This window comes from Dendrobates tinctorius, unplaced genomic scaffold, assembly GCF_039654945.1.
Source record: "Dendrobates tinctorius isolate UK_male_01 unplaced genomic scaffold, ASM3965494v1 ptg000275l, whole genome shotgun sequence".
Classification (NCBI taxonomy): Eukaryota; Metazoa; Chordata; class Amphibia; order Anura; family Dendrobatidae; genus Dendrobates; species Dendrobates tinctorius.
In genome coordinates this window covers 520,152-544,974 of record NW_027361942.1, presented here as the reverse complement: position 1 = coordinate 544,974, position 24,823 = coordinate 520,152, and the positions used below count along the sequence as shown (strand labels likewise).

At 47.5% G+C, this 24,823-nt stretch overlaps 1 protein-coding gene across 1 annotated transcript in view; it reads left to right on the top strand.

Annotated features, from left to right (window-relative positions):
* LOC141072548 (transient receptor potential cation channel subfamily M member 2-like) overlaps window positions 1-24,823 on the top strand; it is a 493,704-nt gene that overhangs the window by 402,054 nt on the left and 66,827 nt on the right. Inside the window, exon 28 of the mRNA XM_073559813.1 lies at window positions 10,416-10,511. Coding sequence (XP_073415914.1) covers window positions 10,416-10,511 — 96 coding nt within the window. The remainder of the gene's footprint in view (window positions 1-10,415; window positions 10,512-24,823) is intronic.

Genomic DNA, 24,823 nt, shown 5'->3' with positions numbered 1-24,823 from the left:
AACATTTTTTGCACGTCTGCAATAGTAGACAAATTCATAATGAAGGGAGAAAAATACATGACCAGAGATATATCCGATTGTGATAAGTGAAAGAGAGAGGGTTTTTTTTTTTCCAAAACGATGTTTAGATTGAGTATTATTCCAGTGATGCACATAGGATCGTTTCCATCCTTGGAGAGAATTATCACATCCCCATGAGAATGAGTTACATTACGTCTGACAGATCTGAGTAATGACTGATGATCGATCAGTCTAGAGGATTATTCTCTTATTGTATCACAACCTTGTTGCAGAATGTTGTATGACTTTTATGTGTAGAATTATTTTGCAGCTTTAATGGTGGTGATGTGGTTTCCTTGGGATTACGGCATCACTAATCCCGCTCTATGGCGGTCCCATTACTGATAACCGGGACGGGCGGAAACGTCTGTTGTCTGGATGTCCCTGGAGTACATGAGCCATTATTCTCACCAGAGGCCGGGGCTCCGCTCCATTTTACTGATTCCCTCCACGATCACACGAAGCGCCAACCAGCTTCCTGTATTTTGTCTCCTTAATTATAGAGATTATTACACACTGACTTCTGGAACAAGATATTAATCCAGTCACGTGATGCGCAGAGCTGTGATGTTGGTTGTCAGTCTCAGTACATAGAGGATTGTCACATACAACCCAACTTAAAGGGAACCTGTCAGCAGGGTGGTGCATAGTAACCTACACACAGTGTCAGGTCGGTGCCGTTATACTGATTATAATGTGTCACGATCCCACCGCTGACACCGTTATGTCAGCGGACGGAGGGACGCGACGCACTGCCGGCACACGGCTATCACAGGCACAGTGGGGGCTTATCTTAGTTATCCCACCACTGGCACCACGTGACAAAAATACAGCAAGCTAATCTTGCCCTAACTATTTATCACAGGGGGTTATTTTGGATGCCCCACCACTGCTAACAACCTTCCAAGAACTGCGGGGATTTATGTATATCCCACTTTCTCAGTTCCACTTTGGAACTCGCAGCTCTCCGGCGCCCCCCTTATTCTCAGGTCAGTCCGGGAACTACACCTAGGATAATTGGTCACCGGCCGGCTGATTCAATGAGGTCTGGCCACCCGACAAGCTGCGGTGAGGGAATTATCAGTGCTCTGGCCACAGCCACCCAATTAGCTTATCAGATCCCTTTCTGTCACAGCCAGCTGTACCCAGGGCCCAAATCACATTTCGCTGCCACCAGCTACGATTTACTTAATCAATGAGTTAATTAAGAGGGTCCGTAGCAAACCCCCAAATTAGTAGCGATTATCTAAAGGCGCTTAAGTTAGTTTCTTAGAGCATGGAGGCAGGCTAATAGTTTTATGATTTATTCCCCAAAGGGGGCAGTGATTACATAGATAAAAGTTGTTACAAGTTGAGACATTAGATATGTACATTGCAAATATAAAATAACAGGGATGAAAACAGAAATTACACTTACAGTTGCTTAATTGTCTTTAGGCAGCCATGTGCTAGGGGGATGGGCAGCAGCCATACGCCCCAGACATCTGGTGATCCTTTCAGCATGAAAACTCCAGCTCAACTCAATGGTTTGAACCTTGGCATGCCTTATGGCCCCTGCTGTGTAACCTCACAAAAGGGGCCAGGCTGGAGAAGTTCAGCCCCCCTTTCTCTAAGTTGCAATTTAACTAAAAACTTATACTAACTATATCTAGATGAGGGAAGCTCGTATAAACACGCCGATGGTGTCATTTTTCCCAGTTTACCGAAAACAATAAACAAAATCAAACATGCAGTAGTTCGGACACACCATTTGGGAATAATCCATATCTCAGTTTGTGGAGGGGATAGAACCGTGAAAATTAGGGGTTAGAAAGCTGGTTTTGTGTCCTACGCAGGGATGTGATTACTATATCTCTGTTGTGTATGGTTCTTGCGATAGAGCTTCTTTTAGTATTACTCATAGCTTTAGCTGCATGGTTGAGAACAAAAGGGAGAATCTTCTTCCTGGCTGATCAGGGATGGGGGAAGGAAGAGATAATCCTACTGTGATCTCAGGTTTCACAGAGCTGCACGCAGGCAGATACACACACAGCTGCTAATGGGGGGCAAGAGGGAATGACACAGCTATGACAGGCCACAATGTCCTCAGTAGAGTGAAATGGGAGATTTCTAGCATGTTCCAGAAACAACATACTTTACAGACATATCTTACATTACACCTCCCCCTTTTAGAGTGAGCTATGGAGGCATAACCTGATGGTTACCCGCCATGCGCACCTCAGCAGGTTCGCCCCGGCAGGACAACCCATCGGCATTACCATGTTCACTGCCCCTTTTGTGTTGTACGGTAAAGTCGTACTGTTGAAGGGCAGGGCTCCAGCGGAGCAACCTTCCATTGGTTCCGGAGACTGTGTGCAGCCAGCTCAGAGGGTTGTGGTCGGTTACCACCGTGAAGGTGCGCCCGTAGAGGTAGGGCTGCAAACGATGCAGTGCCCACAACATGGCCAGGCACTCCATCTCGATGGTGAAGTAGGCCACTTCCCTCGGCAAAAGTTTCCGGCTCAGGTACAACACGGGGTGCTCCTGGTTCCCTGAGTCGACCTGGCTGAGCACAGCACCGAGGCCAAACTCGCTGGCATCGGTCTGTACCAGAAACGGGCAGCTGCTGTCGACTGCTTTCAACACTGGGGAGTTGCACAGGGCTGTTTTTAAAGCTTGAAGTACATTCCCCTACACACAGTATGATGTCCCCACAATACATTCCCCCACACACAGTATGATGTCCCCACAATACATTCCCCCACACACAGTATGATATCCCCACAGTACATTCCCCTACACACAGTATGGTGTCCCCACAGTACATTCCTCTACACACAGTATGATGTCCCCACAGTACATTCCCTCCACACACAGTATGATGTCCTCACAGTACATTCCTCCACACACAGTATGATGTCCTCACAGTACATTCCTCCACACGCAGAATGATGTCCCCACAGTACATTCCCCCCACACACAGTATAATGTCCCCACAGTACATTCCCCCACACAGTATGATATCCCCACAGTACATTCCCCTACACACAATATGGTGTCCCCACAGTACATTCCCCTACACACAGTATGGTGTCCCCACAGTACATTCCCCCACACAGTATGATGTCCTCACACTACATTCCGCCACACACAGAATGATGTCCCCACAGTACATTCCCCCATACACAGTATGATGTCCCCACAGTACATTCCCCCACACACAGTATGATGACCCCACAGTACATTCCCCCACACACAGAATGATGTCCCCACAGTACATTCCCCCACACACAATATGATGTCCCCACAGTACATTCCCCCACACCCACAGTATGATGACCCCACAGTACTTTCCCCCACACACAGTGTAATGTCCCTACAGTACATTCCCCCACACACAGTATGATGACCCCACAGTACATTCCTCCACACACAGAATGATGTCCCCACAGTACATTCCCCCACACACAGTATGATGACCCCACAGTACATTCCCCCACACACAGTATGATGACCCCACAGTACATTCCCCCACACACAGTATGATGACCCCACAGTACATTCCCCCACACACAGTATGATGACCCCACAGTACATTCCCCCACACACAGTATGATGACCCCACAGTACATTCCATCCACACACAGTATGATGTCCTCACAGTACAGTCCTCCACAGACAGTATGATCTCTTTACCGTACATTCTCCCACACACAGTATGATATCCTCACAGTACATTCCCTCTGCGCACAGTATGATGTCCCAACAGTACATTACCCCACACACAGTATGATGTCTCCACAGTACATTCCTCCACACACAGTATGATGTCCCCACAGTACATTACCCCCACACAGTATGATGTCCCCACAATACATTCCCCCTCACAGTATGATGTCCCCACAATACATTCCCCCACACACAGAATGATGTCCTCACAGTACATTCCCTCTGCGCACAGTATGATGTCCCAACAGTACATTCCCTCCACACACAGTATGATGTCTCCACAGTACATTCCTCCACACACAGTATGATGTCCCCACAGTACATTACCCCCACACAGTATGATGTCCCCACAATACATTACCCCCACACAGTATGATGTCCCCACAATACATTCCCCCTCACAGTATGATGTCCCCACAATACATTCCCCCACACACAGAATGATGACCTCACAGTACATTCCCTCTGCGCACAGTATGATGTCCCAACAGTACATTCCCTCCACACACAGTATGATGTCTCCACAGTACATTCCTCCACACACAGTATGATGTCCCCACAGTACATTACCCCCACACAGTATGATGTCCCCACAATACATTCCCCCTCACAGTATGATGTCCCCACAATACATTCCCCCACACACAGTATGATGTCCTCACAGTACATTCCCCCACACAGTGTGATTTCTCCACAGTACATTCCCCGACACACAGTATGATGTCTCCACAGTACATTCCTCCACACACAGAATGATGTCCCCACAGTACATTCCCCCACACACAGTATGATGACCCCACAGTACATTCCCCCACACACAGTATGATGACCCCACAGTACATTCCCTCCACACACAGTATGATGTCTCCACAGTACATTCCTCCACACACAGTATGATGTCCCCACAGTACATTACCCCCACACAGTATGATGTCCCCACAATACATTCCCCCTCACAGTATGATGTCCCCACAATACATTCCCCCACACACAGAATGATGTCCTCACAGTACATTCCCTCTGCGCACAGTATGATGTCCCAACAGTACATTCCCTCCACACACAGTATGATGTCTCCACAGTACATTCCTCCACACACAGTATGATGTCCCCACAGTACATTACCCCCACACAGTATGATGTCCCCACAATACATTCCCCCTCACAGTATGATGTCCCCACAATACATTCCCCCACACACAGTATGATGTCCTCACAGTACATTCCCCCACACAGTGTGATTTCTCCACAGTACATTCCCCGACACACAGTATGATGTCTCCACAGTACATTACCCCACACACAGTATGATGTCTCCACAGTACATTCCCCCGCACAGTGTGATGTCCCCACAGTACATTCCCCCACACACAGTATAATGTCTCCACAGTATATTCCCCCACACACAATATGATGTCCTCACAGTACATTCCCTCCACACACAGTATGAGGTCCCCACAGTACATTCCCCCACACACAGTATGATGTCCCCAGAGTACATTCCTCCCACACAGTATGAGGTCTCCACAGTACATTCCCCACACACAGTATGATATCTCCACAGTACATTCCCCCCCACACAGTATGATGACCCCAAAGTACATTCCCCCACACACAGTATGATGTCTCCACAGTACATTCCCCCACACACAGTATGATGTCCCCACAGTACATTCCCCCCAAACACAGTATAATGTCCCCACAGTACATTCCCCCCAAACACAGTATAATGTCCCCACAGTACATTCCCCCCACACACAGTATGATGACTCCACAGTACATTCCCCCACATACAGTATGATGACCCCACAGTACATTCCCCACACACAGTATGATGTCTCCACAGTACATTCCTCCACACACAGTATGATGTCCCCACAGTACATTACCCCCACACAGTATGATGTCCCCACAATACATTCCCCCTCACAGTATGATGTCCCCACAATACATTCCCCCACACACAGAATGATGTCCTCACAGTACATTCCCTCTGCGCACAGTATGATGTCCCAACAGTACATTCCCTCCACACACAGTATGATGTCTCCACAGTACATTCCTCCACACACAGTATGATGTCCCCACAGTACATTACCCCCACACAGTATGATGTCCCCACAATACATTCCCCCTCACAGTATGATGTCCCCACAATACATTCCCCCACACACAGTATGATGTCCTCACAGTACATTCCCCCACACAGTGTGATTTCTCCACAGTACATTCCCCGACACACAGTATGATGTCTCCACAGTACATTACCCCACACACAGTATGATGTCTCCACAGTACATTCCCCCACACACAGTATGAGGTCTCCACAGTACATTCCCCCGCACAGTGTGATGTCCCCACAGTACATTCCCCCACACACAGTATAATGTCTCCACAGTATATTCCCCCACACACAATATGATGTCCTCACAGTACATTCCCTCCACACACAGTATGAGGTCCCCACAGTACATTCCCCCACACACAGTATGATGTCCCCAGAGTACATTCCTCCCACACAGTATGAGGTCTCCACAGTACATTCCCCACACACAGTATGATATCTCCACAGTACATTCCCCCCCACACAGTATGATGACCCCAAAGTACATTCCCCCACACACAGTATGATGTCTCCACAGTACATTCCCCCACACACAGTATGATGTCCCCACAGTACATTCCCCCCAAACACAGTATAATGTCCCCACAGTACATTCCCCCCAAACACAGTATAATGTCCCCACAGTACATTCCCCCCACACACAGTATGATGACTCCACAGTACATTCCCCCACATACAGTATGATGACCCCACAGTACATTCCCCACACACAGTATGATGTCCCCACAGTACATTCCCCCCACACACAGTATGTTGTCCCCACAGTACATTCCACCACACACAGTGTGATGTCTCCACAGAACATTCCCCCACACACAGTATGATGTCCCCACAGTACTTTCCACCACACACATTATGATGTCCCCACAGTTCATTCCCCCACACACAGAATGATGTCCCCACAGTACATTCCCCCACACACAGTATGATGTCCCCACAGTACATTCCCCCCACACCCACAGTATGATGACCCCACAGTACTTTCCCCCCCACAGTGTAATGTCCCCACAGTACATTCCCCCACACACAGTATGATGACCCCACAGTACATTCCTCCACACACAGAATGATGTCCCCACAGTATATTCCCCCACACACAGTATGATGACTCCACAGTACATTCCCCCACACACAGAATGATGTCCCCACAGTACATTCCCCCACACACAGTATGATGACCCCACAGTACATTCCCCCACACACAGTATGATGACCCCACAGTACATTCCATCCACACACAGTATGATGTCCTCACAGTACACTCCTCCACACACAGTATGATCTCTTTACCATACATTCCCCCACACACAGTATGATATCCTCACAGTACATTCCCTCTGCGCACAGTATGATGTCCCAACAGTACATTACCCCACACACAGTAAAATGTCCCCACAGTACATTCCCTCCACACACAGTATGATGTCTCCACAGTACGTTCCCCCCACACACAGTATAATGTCCCCACAGTACATTACCCCACACACAGTATGATGTCTCCACAGTACATTCCCCCACACACAGTATGATGTCTCCACAGTACATTCCTCCACACACAGTATGATGTCCCCACAGTACATTCCCCCACACTCAGTATGATGTCCCCACAGTACATTCCCCCCACACACAATATGATGTCCCCACAGTACATTCCCCCCCACACAGTGTGAAGTCCCCACAGAACATTCCCCCACACACAGTATGATGTCCCCACAGTACATTCCCGCACACACAGTGTGATGTCCCCACAGTACATTCCCCCACACACATTATGATGTCCCCACAGTACATTCCCCCACACACAGTGTGAAGTCCCCACAGTACATTCCCCCACACACAGTATGATGTCCCCACAATACATTCCCACACACACAGTATGATGTCCCCACAGTATATTACCTCACACTCAGTGTGATGTCTCCACAGTACATTCCCCCACATACAGTATGATGTCCCCACAGTACATTCCCCCACACACAGTATGATGTCCCCACAGTACATTCCCCTACACACAGTATGATGTCCCCACAGTACATTCCCCTACACACAGTATGATGTCCCCACAGTACATTCCTCCACACACAGTATGATGTCCCCACAGTACATTCCTCCACACACAGTATGATGTCCCCACAGTACATTCCCCCACACACAGTATGATGTCCCCACAGTACATTCCCCCACACACAGTATGATGTCCCCACAGTACATTCCCCTACACACAGTATGATGTCCCCACAGTACATTCCCCTACACACAGTATGATGTCCCCACAGTACATTCCTCCACACACAGTATGATGTCCCCACAGTACATTCCTCCACACACAGTATGATGTCCCCACAGTACATTCCTCCACACACAGTATGATGTCCCCACAGTACATTCCTCCACACACAGTATGATGTCCCCACAGTACATTCCTCCACACACAGTATGATGTCCCCACAGTACATTCCTCCACACACAGTATGATGTCCCCACAGTACATTCCCCCACACACACAGAATGATGTCCCCACAGTACATTCCCCCACACACACAGAATGATGTCCCCACAGTACATTCCCCACACACACAGAATGATGTCTCCACAGTACATTCCCCCCACACACAGTATGATGTCCCCACAGTACAATCCCCCCACGCACAGTATGATGTCCTCACAGTACATTCCCCACACACAGCATGATGTCTCCGCAGTACATTCCCCCACACACAGTATGATGTCTCCGCAGTACATTCCCCCACACACAGTATGAAGTCCCCACAGTACATTCCCCCACACACAGTATGATGTCCCCACAGTACATTCCCCCACACACAGTATGATGTCCCCACAGTACATTCCTCCACACACAGTATGATGTCCCCACAGTACATTCCTCCACACACAGTATGATGTCCCCACAGTACATTCCCCACACACAGTATGATGTCCCCACAGTACATTCCCCCACACACAGTATGATGTCCCCACAGTACATTCCCCACACACAGTATGATGTCCCCACACACAGTTTAATGTCCCCACAGTACATTCCCCAAACACAGTATGAAGTCCCCACAGTACATTCCCTCCACACACAGTATGATGTCCCCACAGTACATTCCCTCCACACAGTATGATGTCCTCACAGTACATTCCCCCACACACAGTATGATGTCCCCACAGTACATTCCCCCACACACAGTATGATGTCCCCACAGTACATTCCCCACACACAGTATGATGTCCCCACAGTACATTCCCCCACACACAGTATGATGTCCCCACAGTACATTCCCCACACACAGTATGATGTCCCCACACACAGTTTGATGTCCCCACAGTACATTCCCCACACACATTATGAAGTCCCCACAGTACATTCCCTCCACTCCACACAGAGTATGATGTCCCCACAGTACATTACCTCCACACAGTATGATGTCCCCACAGTACATTACCTCCACACACAGTATGAGGTCTCCACAGTACATTACCTCCACACAGTATGATGTCTCCACAGTACATTACCTCCACACAGTATGATGTCCCCACAGAACATTCCCTCCACACACAGTATGATGTCCCCACAGTACATTACCTCCACACAGTATGATGTCCTCACACTACATTCCCCCCACACACAGACTGATGTCCCCACAGTATATTCCCCCACACACAGTATGATGTCCCCACAGTACATTCCCCCACACACAGTATGATGTCCCCACAGTACATTCCCCCACAAACAGTATGATGTCCCCACAGTACATTCCCTCCACACACAGACTGATGTCCCCACAGTATATTCCCCCACACACAGTATGATGTCACCACAGTACATTCCCCCACACACAATATGATGTCCCCACAGTACATTCCCCCACACACAGTATGATGTCCCCACAGTTCATTCCCCCACACACAGTATGATGTCCCCACAGTACATTCCCCCACACACAGTATGATGTCCTCACAGTACATTCCCCCACACACAGTAGGACGTCCCCACAGTTCATTCCCCCACACACAGTATGATGTCTCCACAGTACATTCCCCCACACTCAGTATGATGTCCCCATAGTACATTCCCCCCACGCACAATATGTTGTCCCCACAGAACATTCTCAGCACACACAGTATATCCTCACAGTACATTTCTCCACACTCCGTATGAAGCCTCTGCAGTGACCCTCACTTGCCTATGTGTCTAGTTGCGTCTTTGCACCTATGTTGCTGATCAGGACTCTTCTGCCTTGAGATATGACTTGGTAATGACACGATTACTGCATGATTTTGCAGGTCTATCGAGACATAAATTGTGAATCAGTTATCTAACTGTATCTATGTCCTCAGTGTCCTCAGGACATACCATTAGTATCCTTGGACACTGGGACAACTCCCAACTTTGAAACCTTCTGAGATGGATTGGAGGTCCCTGATTTTATTAGCTGTTTTATGCTTATTGTCAGTAGCAGATGAGCAGTTCGTGATGGTTATCCATAGATCAGTAATGCTTCTCATGTTTCTCTAGATTGCTGCAGAAAAAGAGGAAATACAATGAAGTAGATGGATTACTGGACTTCCGCAGCCACCTAGGAACATATCGGGTAGTGGATGGACTACCCATGTAAGTATCTTCTGATGACCAAAACAGATGGAAAAACCTTAAGAAGAGACTTGTGGAACTAGTGCCTGTGTCACTTGTAAGAAGGCCGCCGGACGAGTCCTTGAGGGGAGATGTGTGTCATCGCGGCTGTTAGCTGCGGTGATGTGAGCTCGGAAGCATGCTCCAGCACGGATAGTGCTGAGAAAGTTATTTGGCCATTTCAGGGCCTGGTTTTATGAGTGGTCATAAGAGATGGGTGGGAATGACCGCTCACATATTCCCACCCCAGGACCGTGGTTTGGCAGATAAAATGGAGTCCCAGTCTCTCAGGTGTCTGTGGCTGGAGGTGTGGAGACCTCCAGTGTGTGTTGTTAAAGACACTGACCTGAGCATGCAGACCCGTAGTGCTATATGGACTATTGGTTTTCAGTTTTGTTTTGCCACCCGGAGCGGTTTATGAAGTTAAATAAACTTGCCTGGACAACTGCTTGAAAACCACCTCCTGCGCCGACCTCAAGAGCAGCTGAGTGAGTACAAACCTCTACACACTGTACTCATCTGTCTGAAGGGGTCCTAGGAATCTGAAGGAGAAGGACAGAGGGGTGTGGATGAGGGAACATAAGAGTGTGTGGGTTGAGACAGAGGGATGAGGACAGAGGTGTCAGGAGAGGACAGAAAAGTCTGGAGGGAACAGAGGAGTTAGAGTAGAATAGATGGATCTGGAAGAGAAGACAGAAAATGCTGGAGGAAGACGGAGGAGCCTAGAGGGAATGTAAGAGAAAGGAAAGGACAGAGGGGTTAGGTGGAGAATAACTCAGGAGTGGTGGAGAACCAAGGAGTCAACAGGAAACAGAGGAGTGTGGCATTTACAGAGGATTCTGGAGAGGAGAAATGTGTCCGTGAAAGGACAGAAGAGACAGAAGAAGGATGGAGAAGTTTGGAGCAGGAGTCTGGCGAAGATAAGGGAGTCTGAAGAAGACAAAATCCATGAAATAACAAAAGATGCGGTTTCTCTGGGCGCTGCTATAAGAGGTAATGAGCAATAGGTAATTGAAGATGGATATTATAGTTTTAATGTTTTATCCTTCTTCATTTACCTTTGGCTCATCCTCCCTTGTGGCAGTGCCTGGAGAAACCGCATATTTTCTTATTATTTGGATGTCCCTCTGGTTCCATGCCTTGGCACTTGGCATGGGCGATCAGTGCAGCAGTCATAGGTTTTACTACTCCAAACCTCCTCCAGTGTTGTGCCTGTCCAGCTGTCACAAGTGGGTCATGTACTCCTTGGCGGTTAGAAGGTTACTACGCATTGTGAATCGTAAATCTTCCATTTAGCCTGTGTGTCTGTGTTTCCTATTAAATAGTTTTTGTTTCCTTTGGTGCTGAAGAGGTTAATGACCCTTTCTATGCTGATTAGAAACTTGCAGCAGCATCTCACAGCTGTTCCTGACCTGGTCATTTCTTCCTGCTATAAAATCTGGCCAGACTTTTTCTTCCTTGCCAGTGAAAGTTTTACTTCCTAGCTCCTTGGAGTTGCAGTGTTGAGAAGAAGGTAGTCGTTGTTGTTGCTGCTGGAGATTGTTGCAGAATGTTTTGGGTGTATGCTTTCCCCTTCCCTATATACCTCTCTACCGTTGGGTGAATGATTTATATGTTAGTTTCTTTCTGTTATCTCTGTTTGTCTTACATGTTTATACACTAACATTTCTGTCCCAGGCCTCTTGGTGCGGGGGAGGGGACAGCTTACGATATTACAGGAGAACAGTAAGGCTGGTGGACCAAACCTCCTCATTTTTAGTGGCACCTTTGGGACCAGGGACAGTAAGGCCTCTTTCACACATCAGGTTTTCGCCGTCAGGCGCGATCCGGCGCTTTTGACAGAAACCGGATCCGGCGAAATGCAATGCCGGATCCGGTTTCCCCCCCATTGACTTGCATTTGCGCCGGATCGCGCCGGATGGCCATGCGTTTCATCCGGTTTTCGCCGGATCCGGCAATGTGTCGCGATCCGGAAAAAACGGCTACTGGAACTTTTTTGTCTCCGGCGAAAAAGCCGGACACGCCGGATCCGGCGCGTCCGTCTTTTTCACACAATGAAAGCCTATGAGCGCCGCAATGCGCCTGATCCGGCGAAAGCCGGATCCGGTTTTTTTGGTCTGAGCATGCTCAGTAGCTCTGCCCACTACAACCTGTCAAAGAAGGGCTGTAGGAACATGCTATATATAGTTTTTCAGTAGCCAATCCCGTTCGGAAGGCCACAAGGGTCAATTTTAAAAACCAGATCCGGCGTAATCCGTCGAAAAACGGATAGAAAAATGGATTAACCGGATGAGACGGATCCGGTTTTGTCTGTCAAGAACAAGACGGATCCGACAGAAAACCGGATCCGGCACATCAGGTTTTACAAAACATTTGCCGGATCCGGCATTCCGGCACGACGCCAGATCGTGCCTGACGCCGAAAACCTGATGTGTGAAAGTAGCCTTAGAGTCCCAGCCCTATGGACAGTGCAGGGCCCCTTTCCCTATTTACATACAGTCACACCAGCACAACCTTTTCAGGTGAGAATTTCCTTATTGCTGAGGTTTCCATTCCTCCAAGCTAATTCCAAGAGAGAGTGCCTGTGTGCCTAAAGAAGGGCACTAAGAGGCCTGGAGGAGGACAGAGAAAGCTGGTGCAAAACAGAAGGGTCTAGAGGAGAATAGAAGAAAAAGTGGTCTGGGTGGAACAGGGAAGCCTAGAGAAACAGTGGGGTCAGGAGGTGACAGACTAAATTAGAAATGATAGGGTAGTCTCAAGGGGACACTAGTCTGTGGAATAATATAAAGGAGTGTGCATGAGACAAAGGAGATTTGAAGGAAGAAAAGAGTCGATAAAGGACAGAGTAGTTGTTACGATTGACCTGTGAGGTGGATTCACTACACTAATGAGCAAAAGGGTAACAATGTTCTGACCTTCTGACTTTCAGGCTCCATATCTACTGCTTCCAATGTGACACGACCATCATTTTTTCAGACAACCTTCTTGGCTATATCATACATAAATGTGACTTGCAGCTATTTAGCATCTACTTAGTTAAGCAGATTATTGTCATCTCACTGCATTGTCACCGTTTTGCTCCTAAAAATCTAAGTTTAGATTTTTAGCACGGCCTGAATCCTTCTGGGCAGCTCTTGTTCAGATTCAAACAAGTCTCAATCAAAATCTGCTCCCAGGTCTCTTCTTCACATTCCCCTTGTTGGTGCACACTGGTCGCCTCACTTGTTGGACTGGGTTGAGCTCTGGGACTGGGGACTATGGGGACAATCCAGCACCTCTACTTTAGTGTCAGTCGACCATTTCTTACCCAATCTCGCTGTATGCTTTGGGTCGTTTGTCATGATTTGTAGTTTTGCCCTGTCCTGTATTTTGTATAATATGTCATGTAACTTTCCTCTGGTTGTATTTGCTGTAAATTAACCATGTCTCCTTCCCCCAATACTTTGCAATGTCTTGTGATGTACCTGGACCATAATCTAATTTAGGCTTGTGTCAACAGCTAGTGGAACTGTGGCTATTGTTTCCTAAGCAGAAGATAACCTACAATACACATCCTGTAGACTCAGTGGAGCCCTTACATTTCTAGAATCTTCTGATGGACCAAATCATTGAATAGTAGGTGTGACCCCTACCCCCCTTCAGATGGGCTGATCCCAGGAGCCCTGACAATACATTCTTGTTGTAAGATCAGTTGTGATTTGAGTGCGGACATGAAGGAGTCACGAACTGAGTTGAGGCCAGCTCGTGACGTCCGTGGGATTGTGTGGCATCCTGTGGACTATTGCAAGGATTATTGTTATCGCATCTGGCACAAGGACTATCGTGAGGTGCCCGGATTTGTTTCCATTGTGTGGACTTATTGTGGACTTCTCATGGACTCCAAGGACATTATGGATATTTGATGTTGTATGCTCCCTGCCTTAATAAATCTCGTTGGATCGTCCCTCGGCCTGTTGTCCCTTCTTGCTCTGTCGTATACCCCGTCACAAACTGGTTGGCAGCGCTGGGATCAGAGCAGAAGGAATGGAGGACAACGGCCCATCAACATCTGGAACCAGCACCGCAGAGTACAAGAACTGGACTGCGGTGAACCTACAAACAAAGGCCCATGAACTGGGAGTCAGCTACAAGGGACTCTCCAAGGAGCAGCTGATTGAGGCTTTGGAAGGAGTTCGCCTGCAAGATGAAGCTGAGGAAGGATCCCCACAGCAAACGGAGGAAAGACTGCAGCCGGAGGTAAATACCCAAAAAAGTCAGTGGGTTGTGTGGTACGAGGAGGAGTTGGCATTGCTGGGAGAAGAGGCTACCTTAGAAGATAAGAGGGAGGTCATGCGCGGAGCTAAGGCGAGGGCATTGCTGGCGAGGCAGATGGCATTGCTGGGAGAAGATGCTACCATAGAAGATAAGAGGGAGGCCATTCATAGAGCTCAAGAGAGGGCATTGCTGGAGAGGCAGCTCTCTGTGGAAGCAGCTAGAAGCTCCAGACAGACTGTATCCCCAGCACCCACCATGAGGGAACTCCCCAGAGTGTCCCGCAAAGACTTCAAGCCATTTAATGAGGCTTCAGGTGACATTGAGGACTTCTTCCAGGACTTTGAGCATCAGTGTCGATTAGTGGAAGTCCCGGAAAGGGAGCGAGTCCGACATCTTGTGGGGCTCTTAGAGGGTGGAGCTGCCGCAGCCTATAGAGCTATGGACCCTCGGTGGAACTGTGAGTATGCGGAGATTAAGCAGACTATTCTAGAACATTATGCTGTGACCCCAGACACTTACAGGACCCAGTTCCGTACTTTAGCCTGTGATGAGGAAGTGTCCTTCAAGATGTATGCCCACAGACTCAAACAAATATGTCATCGCTGGCTGGAGGGAGAGGAGGCCTTAACTTGGGAGACCTTCCTCCAAGTCATCCTAAAAGAGCAGTTTTACTTCAAGTGCCCCGCTGAGATCCGGGAATGGGTGCGTGAAAGGAGACCAGCCACTGTGGAGGAAGCTGCAGCTCTAGCTGATGAGGCTCTCACCATCAAGCCTCAGTGGAAAAAACTACTACTCAGTGAGAAAAAAACTACCAGCCCCCCAACGCTGGCGGCCCCTGGTCCTTCGGCCTCCAATATTCACCATCCCACTAGACCATCAACTCATGGTGACCTTCGTGTGACTGTGCCTCGCGTTACTCCTGCTTTAGGGACTACGACGTGGAGGAAGAATCCCAGAGCGCAGATGTTATAGATGTGGGCAGCCTGGGCATCTGCAATTCCAATGTCTAGGTGTTCGGAGGCAGGACAGCTACAGACAGCCTTTGCCTGTTCATTATCTACAGACACCCTCACCAGGAGAAGAGCTGGATTCAGTCCCTGATGACTTGAAAAGTGACTCTGATATCCTGGCTCCCCTACCCGGAGTCTATGGGGTGCAAGCCCCAGCCACCTGTTCTTCTGATCTTCAGCTCAAACATCTACAGGAGGTCGTGCTGGATGGCCAAAAAGTTGTTGGCTTCCGTGACACTGGGGCTTTTCTCACCATAGCCGATCCTTGAGTAATTCAACCAGAAGCAATTCAAAAGGGACCAGGAATTGCCATTGAATTGGCTGGAGGTACCCAGAGATATATTCCAAGAGCGAGTGTGACCCTGGATTATGGCTTCGGGGCAAAACAATGCGTGGTCCGTGTGATGAGCGGCCTCCCTGCAGACGTTCTTCTAGGAAATAATGTGGGAAATCTTCATTGCCACTTTGTCGGTGCGGTAACCAGAAGTCAAGCCAAGAGAGCAGCTAATGTGGACGTGTACAACCCATTCATGGAAATGAGGCCACCAGAACTGCCGTCACAGCCGGTGAGTGGTTGTTCTTGTGGGGACAATGTGAGTGTTACTTGGGATAAAGTTCAGTTTAGACAAGAAGTAGACACTGACCCCACCCTAGCTAGTTTTAGAGCTCGAGCTGAGATAGGGCAGTTGGGGGAGAACGGGGAAAGAATTATCAGAGAAAATGGACTTCTGTATCGGGTTACCAATGCTGACTCCCTAGATAAGCCCTGGACTTATAGCAAACAGCTGATTGTTCCTCAGAAATACAGAATTCCCCTATTACACCTTGCTCATGACATTCCTACTGCTGGCCATCAAGGCAAAACCCGCACTGAGAGACGATTGACTCAATCTTTCTATTGGCCTGGGATTTCCCAAGCCGTAGCGCATTTCTGCCGAACTTGCGACATATGTCAGCGTAGAGGGCGACCCGGAGATCACCCAAAGGCACCCCTGCAACCACTCCCTATAATAGAGGAACCCTTTCAAAGAGTAGCTGTCGATATCATTGGACCTCTGGCTAAACCAAGTAAATCTGGAAAGCAGTACATCCTCACTGTTGTGGACTATGCCACCCGATATCCAGAAGCTGTGGCCTTGTCAAGTATTTCTGCAGCCAAGGTGGCCGAGGCCCTGGTTACCATTTTCACCAGAGTAGGATTCCCCAGTGAGATCTTGTCAGACCAAGGCTCCCAGTTCATGTCAGAGCTGGTCCAGTGTCTGTGGCGCACCTGTGGAGTACGAGCGATCCGAACGACCCCGTATCATCCCCAAACAAATGGACTTTGTGAATGATTCAATGGCACTCTGAAGAATATGCTGAGGGCCTTCACTGACAGAGATTCAAACTGGGAGAAGTACCTACCCCATCTCTTGTTTACCTATCGGGAAGTTCCTCAGGAGTCCACCGGGTTTTCCCCCTTTGAACTACTCTATGGAAGAAAGGTCCGAGGACCCTTAACCCTGCTAAAAGAATATTGGGAGGGACAAGTTGAAGATACAGGAGCCCCTGTTGTCCCTTATGTCCTAAAACTGCGAGAAACCCTGGCTCAACTCGCTAGTTTAGCCCAAAGTCATGTGCGGATGGCTCAAACCAGACAGAAGACATGGTATGACCGTAAAGCACGCTATCGGGAGTTTGTAGAAGGACAACAGGTCTTAATGATTGTTCCCCATCAGCAGAATAAACTGCAGACAACATGGGAGGGTCCCTTCCGGGTTCTCAGAAAACTAAATGATACCAATTACCTTCTTGCTTTAGATGATCAGGGGCTAAGACAAAAGACTGTCCATGTGAATATGATTAAGGAGTACCATGACCGGAACCTTCCAATGATAGCAAGCTGTCGGCTAGCTTCAGAAGACGGTCAAGAGGATGAGGACTCACTACCTGATCTCGTGGAAGCAGCGAGAGCCCCATCCACTGTGGAACAGGTTCCTCTGGGAGATCACCTGGATTCCTTGCAGAAAAAACAGATGCTGGGAGTGCTTCAACAGAGACGGGCTGCTCCCAACCAGGTCAAACCACCGTCACCCAACATCATGTGGACACTCAGGGTATCCGTCCCATACAACAGGCTCCTTACCGGGTACCTGAATCTGTTCGAAACACCATGCAGCACGAACTGGAGGAGATGTTACAGCTTGGGGTAATCCATGTCTCCCATAGCCCTTGGGCCTCTCCTGTGGTGTTTAGTACCCAAGAAGGATGGGAGTACTCGATTTTGTGTGGACTATCGACGACTAAACGACCATACCGTCAGCGATCCTTACTCAATGCCCCGTATTGACGAACTTCTAGACTGACTGGCTGGGTCCCGATATGTCACTACCTTGGATCTCAGTAAGGGATACTGGCAAATCCCTCTCACGGAGGAAGGGAGAGAACGGTCCGCTTTTATAACCCCCTTTGGTCTGTATGAATTTCTAAGCATTCCTTTTGGAATGAAGAATGCCCCGGCAACCTTCCAGAGAATGGTGGACCAGATCCTCCGGGGATGTGGTGACTTTGCTTGTGCCTACTTGGATAATATCGCCATCTTCAGCCAGAAGTGGGAGGAACATCTGAATCAAGTAGCCATTATTCTTGACCTGATTCTTGCAGCCGGCCTAACCATTCGACCCAATAAATGCCAATTGGGGATGGGTGAAGTCCAGTACCTAGGGCATAGAGTAGGAGGAGGGAAGCTCCGTCCTGAACCTGCCAAAATCCAGGCTATAATAGACTGGCCTGTACCCCAAAGTAAGAAACAAGTTATGGCTTTTTTGGGCACTGTCAGTTATTACCGAAAATTTGTTTCGCATTTCAGCACTGTGGCCAAGCCTCTTACCGACCTGACCAAGAAAACGATGCCCCGGCTGGTGATCTGGACTCCAGCCTGTGATGAGGCTTTTAACCAGCTGAAGGACGCTCTGGTCTGCAACCCTGTTCTGGCTGCTCCAGACTACAAGAGGAGATTCATTGTGCAGACGGACGCCTCTGCTTATGGACTGGGAGCTGTCCTCAGCCAGGTGAATGCAGCTGGGGACGAGCACCCCATCACCTACCTTAGCAGGAAACTGCTGGACCGAGAAGTGGCCTATGCAACTGTGGAAAAAGAATGTCTGGCTGTAGTGTGGGCCCTCAGGAAACTAAGGCCGTATCTGTATGGACGAGAATTCACTGTCACTACTGATCACAATCCCCTCACCTGGCTGAACAGAGTCTCTGGGGACAATGGACGCTTACTACGATGGAGCCTGGCACTGCAGCCCTATAACTTTACCATACAGTATGGAAGAGGCAGCCAACACCAAAATGCAGATGGACTGTCCAGGCAGGAGGAGCCCTGAGTCTGGTCAGCCATGCCTGTGTGTACTTAACAAGCGACCTCACAAAACAGCAATGATGATGTGTTGCATCCTGCATGTCATGAATTGACACACAGGTGCAGCAAACACCGGACCATCAAGGATCAGTCGCTCAAAACTTACAATGTGAGGAATGTGGAAAACCACAGAGGAAATGCGACTCTAGATCCGAAGTATTAACATATTGAACATCTTTATTAGACAAGGACAAAAAGGACAATTGGAAGACATGTGCAAATGGCAACCAAAGTGCAAGTAGTGCAAAGTGCAAATCAAGCAATCCAGCCCTAGTCAGACCCAGTACCAGAATAAACCATTGTTCATATCCATAAATAGCAAAAAATGAGGAGGTAAATATAGCACATAAAGTACTTAACAATCAGAGATGAGTAAGGCTGTTTACATATATGAAAAACCAAAAGGGAAATTCCCAATCCACTCAAATATACACATAGCCTACCCTCAAAAGATTACTCCTACATCAAAACATTACCTCGCTAATTCAGGATGACCGGGCGGACTGCTCGACTCCCCGACGCGCGTTTCGGAGCTCTGAAGCTCCTTCCTCAGGGGGCATAAGTGCAGGATGCACGGTGCACACATTTATATGTGCGCACCGGAAGTGCCGCGGACGCGCCGCCCGCAGCTCCGCTGCAGAAGCGCCTCCCACCAATGACGCGGCCGGAAACACGCGGGCCCACGTGATCCGAAGCCCGACATTGGCTGGGCATGTCATACAGCAGGAGCCGCGGGCGCGCATGCGCGGCACTTATAACCTCGGCGGACATCTTACAATGGGGCAAAAAGCCCAATTAATACATCTACCAACAAACATCACAATAAAATAAAAAATTAATAAGGAAGGGTAGGGGGAAAAAGGAAAAAGGGAAGAAGAAAAAGAAGAAGAAGGGGGGAGGGAAGGAAAAAACCAGGACCAACTAATACCCCATGAATAACATAATATCTGATCACAATAACAGTATTATTGCATATATATACTATCATTAGGAGGATATCAACTAGCCACAATATACATTCATAATCACATTGGATGTACATGTAGCCCTTATAAATATATAACGGCCACAATTTAAAGATCAATCAAACCCAATGAAATCTGTATAGATATATATAACAAAAAATTGAAACGCCCCATAATGCAATGTACTCCACACACATATGCATATATACACATACATACATATATACATATATATACATATATATATACACACAGGCAAACCAAAAAAGGGGGGAAAAAGACAAAAGAAACCAAAACCAAACTATACAAAAAAAAAAGGGCAATATCATCAGTAGTCCATGCGAAGTCTTCAAAAAAGAGAGACAGCCAATGAACACGTCATCCATCTCCCGGACGTCTACGGCCCCCAATCCATATCCAGGATGATTGCAAGCAGAACTCTTCTCAAGATTCTTCCGTGAGTGCCATAAGATGCCTTCTTAGTAATCTTGAACAATAGATTTATCTCCCAAAACGACCCCGTACACCCGAACCTAATAATAAACTTAAAAGAAAACAGAATTAAAACCAATTCATAAAAACTACCACATCATGGTATGTCAAAGCACAGTCCCAAAACGCAAGACTGAGATCATAGGAATGAAACATAAGATAAACTTTCATTTAATCCATTGGGATGTACCGTATTTAGCGTCCAGATCCAACGCGTTTCTTTTTGAGCTAGACGTTGGGAGATTTTACCACCCCGAATCCCCATATCTACCATGTCAATACCCTTAAATTTAAGACCACTGCTGTCACAATTATGGTGCAACTTGAAGTGTCTCGGTAGAGTCTTCAACAAGTGCACCTCCTCTTCATTGGCTGCGGCCTGTATGCCCAGCACATGCTCCCTGATCCTAACCTTCAATTGTCTGGTCGTGAGACCTACATAGATCAGGGAGCACGGGCATGTGGCATAATATACCACATTACGGGATAGGCAGTTGATATTTTTCTCAATCTTATATTCTTTCTGCCCTGTAGAATCCGTAAATTTATTAGCACTGATCATATTTTCACACGCCACACAGTGGCCACAGGCCGCACTACCACCCTTCTTACTACGAACAAAATTATCCAAGAAAGTCTTAGGTGGATCTCCAACGTAGTGGCTCCGTACAAGATGGTCTGGTAGATTTCTCGCTCTCCTAAAAGTAATTTGTGGTTTATCTGGGATGATCCTCGCTAAGATGGGGTCCGTCTGCAGGATATTCCAGGATTTCTTCAAAATCTCACGTACCTGATCAGACTGGGCATTAAAGGTTGTAATAAATCTCGCTATCTCTGATTTCCCAGCCTCATCATCGATTTTATACAAGAGAGTATCTCTATTGCTATGTTTAGCCCGCAGATAGGCCCTCTTAATTGACCTATTACTGTACCCCCTTTCTGCAAAACGACCCCTCAGATCCTTTGCTTGAACCTCAAACTCCTCTTCTGTTGAGCATAGGCGTCTAAGGCGTAGAAATTGACCTATCGGTACAGAACGTACCATATGGGTGGGGTGTGAGGAGGATGCATGTAGGACCATATTTATAGCAGTAGGTTTTCTGTAAATAGTGGTCTGTATCCTCCCTTCCGGACCCCTCCTCAACAAAACATCCAAGAATTCTGCCCTACCTAGATCATACGAAGCCGTAAGGTGAATGTTAAGGTCATTGCCATTTAATTCAAGAATGAACTTTTCCAGTGACCCTACATCCCCCTGCCAGAACAGTAAAATGTCATCTATGTAGCGCGTCCACAGAGGGACGCGCTCCATAGATGACAAACGGTCTGACATCAGGAGGTCTTTCTCCCACAGCCCCAGGAACAAATTAGCGTACGAAGGCGCGAAAGCCGCCCCCATCGCAGTCCCTTGGAGCTGCAGGAAGAAAGACCCCCTGAACGTGAAAAAATTATGCGTAAGGGCAAATTCTAGAATTTCCAAGACAAAAGTCCTGAAACATAGCGAAAAATTGGATGTGGAGAGAAAGAAATCAACTGCACGTAAACCGTCACTATGGCGGATATTCGTATATAACGACTCAACGTCCATAGTGACCAGAAATGTATCATCCTCCAGAGTAAGACCATCCATTTTCCGTAGTAGTTGATTTGTATCTCTAAGGTGGGATGGCAGATCTTCCACAAGTGGCTGGAAAAGAAAATCCAGCCACTGATTGATACACTCCAAGTAGCCCCCCCGCCCAGAGACTATGGGTCTACCTGGGGGACACTGTATGTTTTTGTGAATCTTGGGGAGGAGATAAAAGGTTGGTATCATAGGTTCAGCAACAATTAATGCTGTGAAGAGTTCCCCAGAAATAACATCCGCATCCCTAGCTCTAGTAAGGATCCCCTTCAGTCGTGCACAGTAGGCGGACAAGGGGTTAAAAGTCAGTCTCTTATAACAGGTGGTGTTAGAGAGCTGACGCATGGCTTCTCTTTCATACATTGGTCTGGGCCACAGCACGATGTTTCCCCCCTTGTCCGCCGGCTTAATCACAACATCAGGCAAACTCTTCAGATAACTCAACCGTTTCCTCTCCTCCCCAGAAAGATTGTCCCTCTGTATAAATTGCGGCAACTTAAGAAATTCATTGCTAACTACTTTAACAAAAAGGTCAATGACACCACAGCTCGAAAGGGGGGGAAACTTCTTGGAGCGTACCCTCAAAGCCGGAGGAATCCTATCTCCCTCGGTGGATGAATGTTCCTCCGCCAACTCTTCAAGGATTCTCAAGGCCGACTGTTCTTTTTCTGTAGGAAACAGTTTATTTTTGTTATCATCGAAGAAAAAACGTTTACATAGTAACGATCTGGCAAAAATGTGTAGATCTTTAACAGCTGTAAATCTGTCAAAACCCGCCACAGGTGAGAATGACAGACCCTTACATAACAGAGCACAATCAGCTCTAGTGAGCGTGTAGTCACTAAGATTGATTACCTTATTACTCTTACTTGAGCCTTCAGGTGAACGATACTTCTGTCTTTTAAATGGGTGAGAGTTGTAATTTCTTATACGCCCATAATTAACCCTAGATCGGGTAACCATAGAGGAAGTGGAGGCTCCAGACTGAGTACTGAGTGACGAGATTGAAGTATTAGAGACACTGCGGTGTCCTACTGATAAATTGCCAGTACGTCTTTTCCATTGATACACAGTATGGTCCTGGTAATCTTTAATATCTCTGTTGAATTTTGACACCTGTGTGTCATTAATTTTCTTCACTGGGCGGGGGGGGTACTTGGAGTGTATCAATCAGTGGCTGGATTTTCTTTTCCAGCCACTTGTGGAAGATTTGCCATCCCACCTTAGAGATACAAATCAACTACTACGGAAAATTGATGGTCTTACTCTGGAGGATGATACATTTCTGGTCACTATGGACGTTGAGTCGTTATATACGAATATCCGCCATAGTGACGGTTTACGTGCAGTTGATTTTTTTCTCTCCACATCCAATTTTTCGCCACGTTTCAGGACTTTTGTCTTGGAAATTCTAGAATTTGCCCTTACGCATAATTTTTTCACGTTCAGGGGGTCTTTCTTCCTGCAGCTCCAAGGGACTGCGATGGGGGCGGCTTTCGCGCCTTCGTACGCTAATTTGTTCCTGGGGCTGTGGGAGAAAGACCTCCTGATGTCAGACCGTTTGTCATCTATGGAGCGTGTCCCTCTGTGGACGCGCTACATAGATGACATTTTACTGTTCTGGCAGGAGGATGTAGGGTCACTGGAAAAGTTCATTCTTGAATTAAATGGCAATGACCTTAACATTCACCTTACGGCTTCGTATGATCTAGGTAGGGCAGAATTTTTGGATGTTTTGTTGAGGAGGGGTCCGGAAGGGAGGATACAGACCACTATTTACAGAAAACCTACTGCTACAAATATGGTCCTACATGCATCCTCCTCACACCCCACCCATATGGTACGTTCTGTACCGATAGGTCAATTTCTACGCCTTAGACGCCTATGCTCAACAGAAGAGGAGTTTGAGGTTCAAGCAAAGGATCTGAGGGGTCGTTTTGCAGAAAGGGGTATAGTAATAGGTCAATTAAGAGGGCCTATCTGCGGGCTAAACATAGCAATAGAGATACTCTCTTGTATAAAATCGATGATGAGGCTGGGAAATCAGAGATAGCGAGATTTATTACAACTTTTAATGCCCAGTCTGATCAGGTACGTGAGATTTTGAAGAAATCCTGGAATATCCTGCAGACGGACCCCATCTTAGCGAGGATCATCCCAGATAAACCACAAATTACTTTTAGGAGAGCGAGAAATCTACGAGACCATCTTGTACGGAGCCACTACGTTGGAGATCCACCTAAGACTTTCTTGGATAATTTTGTTTGTAGTAAGAAGGGTGGTAGTGCGGCCTGTGGCCACTGTGTGGCGTGTGAAAATATGATCAGTGCTAATAAATTTACGGATTCTACAGGGCAGAAAGAATATAAGATTGAGAAAAATATCAACTGCCTATCCCGTAATGTTGTATATTATGCCACATGCCCGTGCTCCCTGATCTATGTAGGTCTCACGACCAGACAATTGAAGGTTAGGATCAGGGAGCATGTGCTGGGCATACAGGCCGCAGCCAATGAAGAGGAGGTGCACTTGTTGAAGACTCT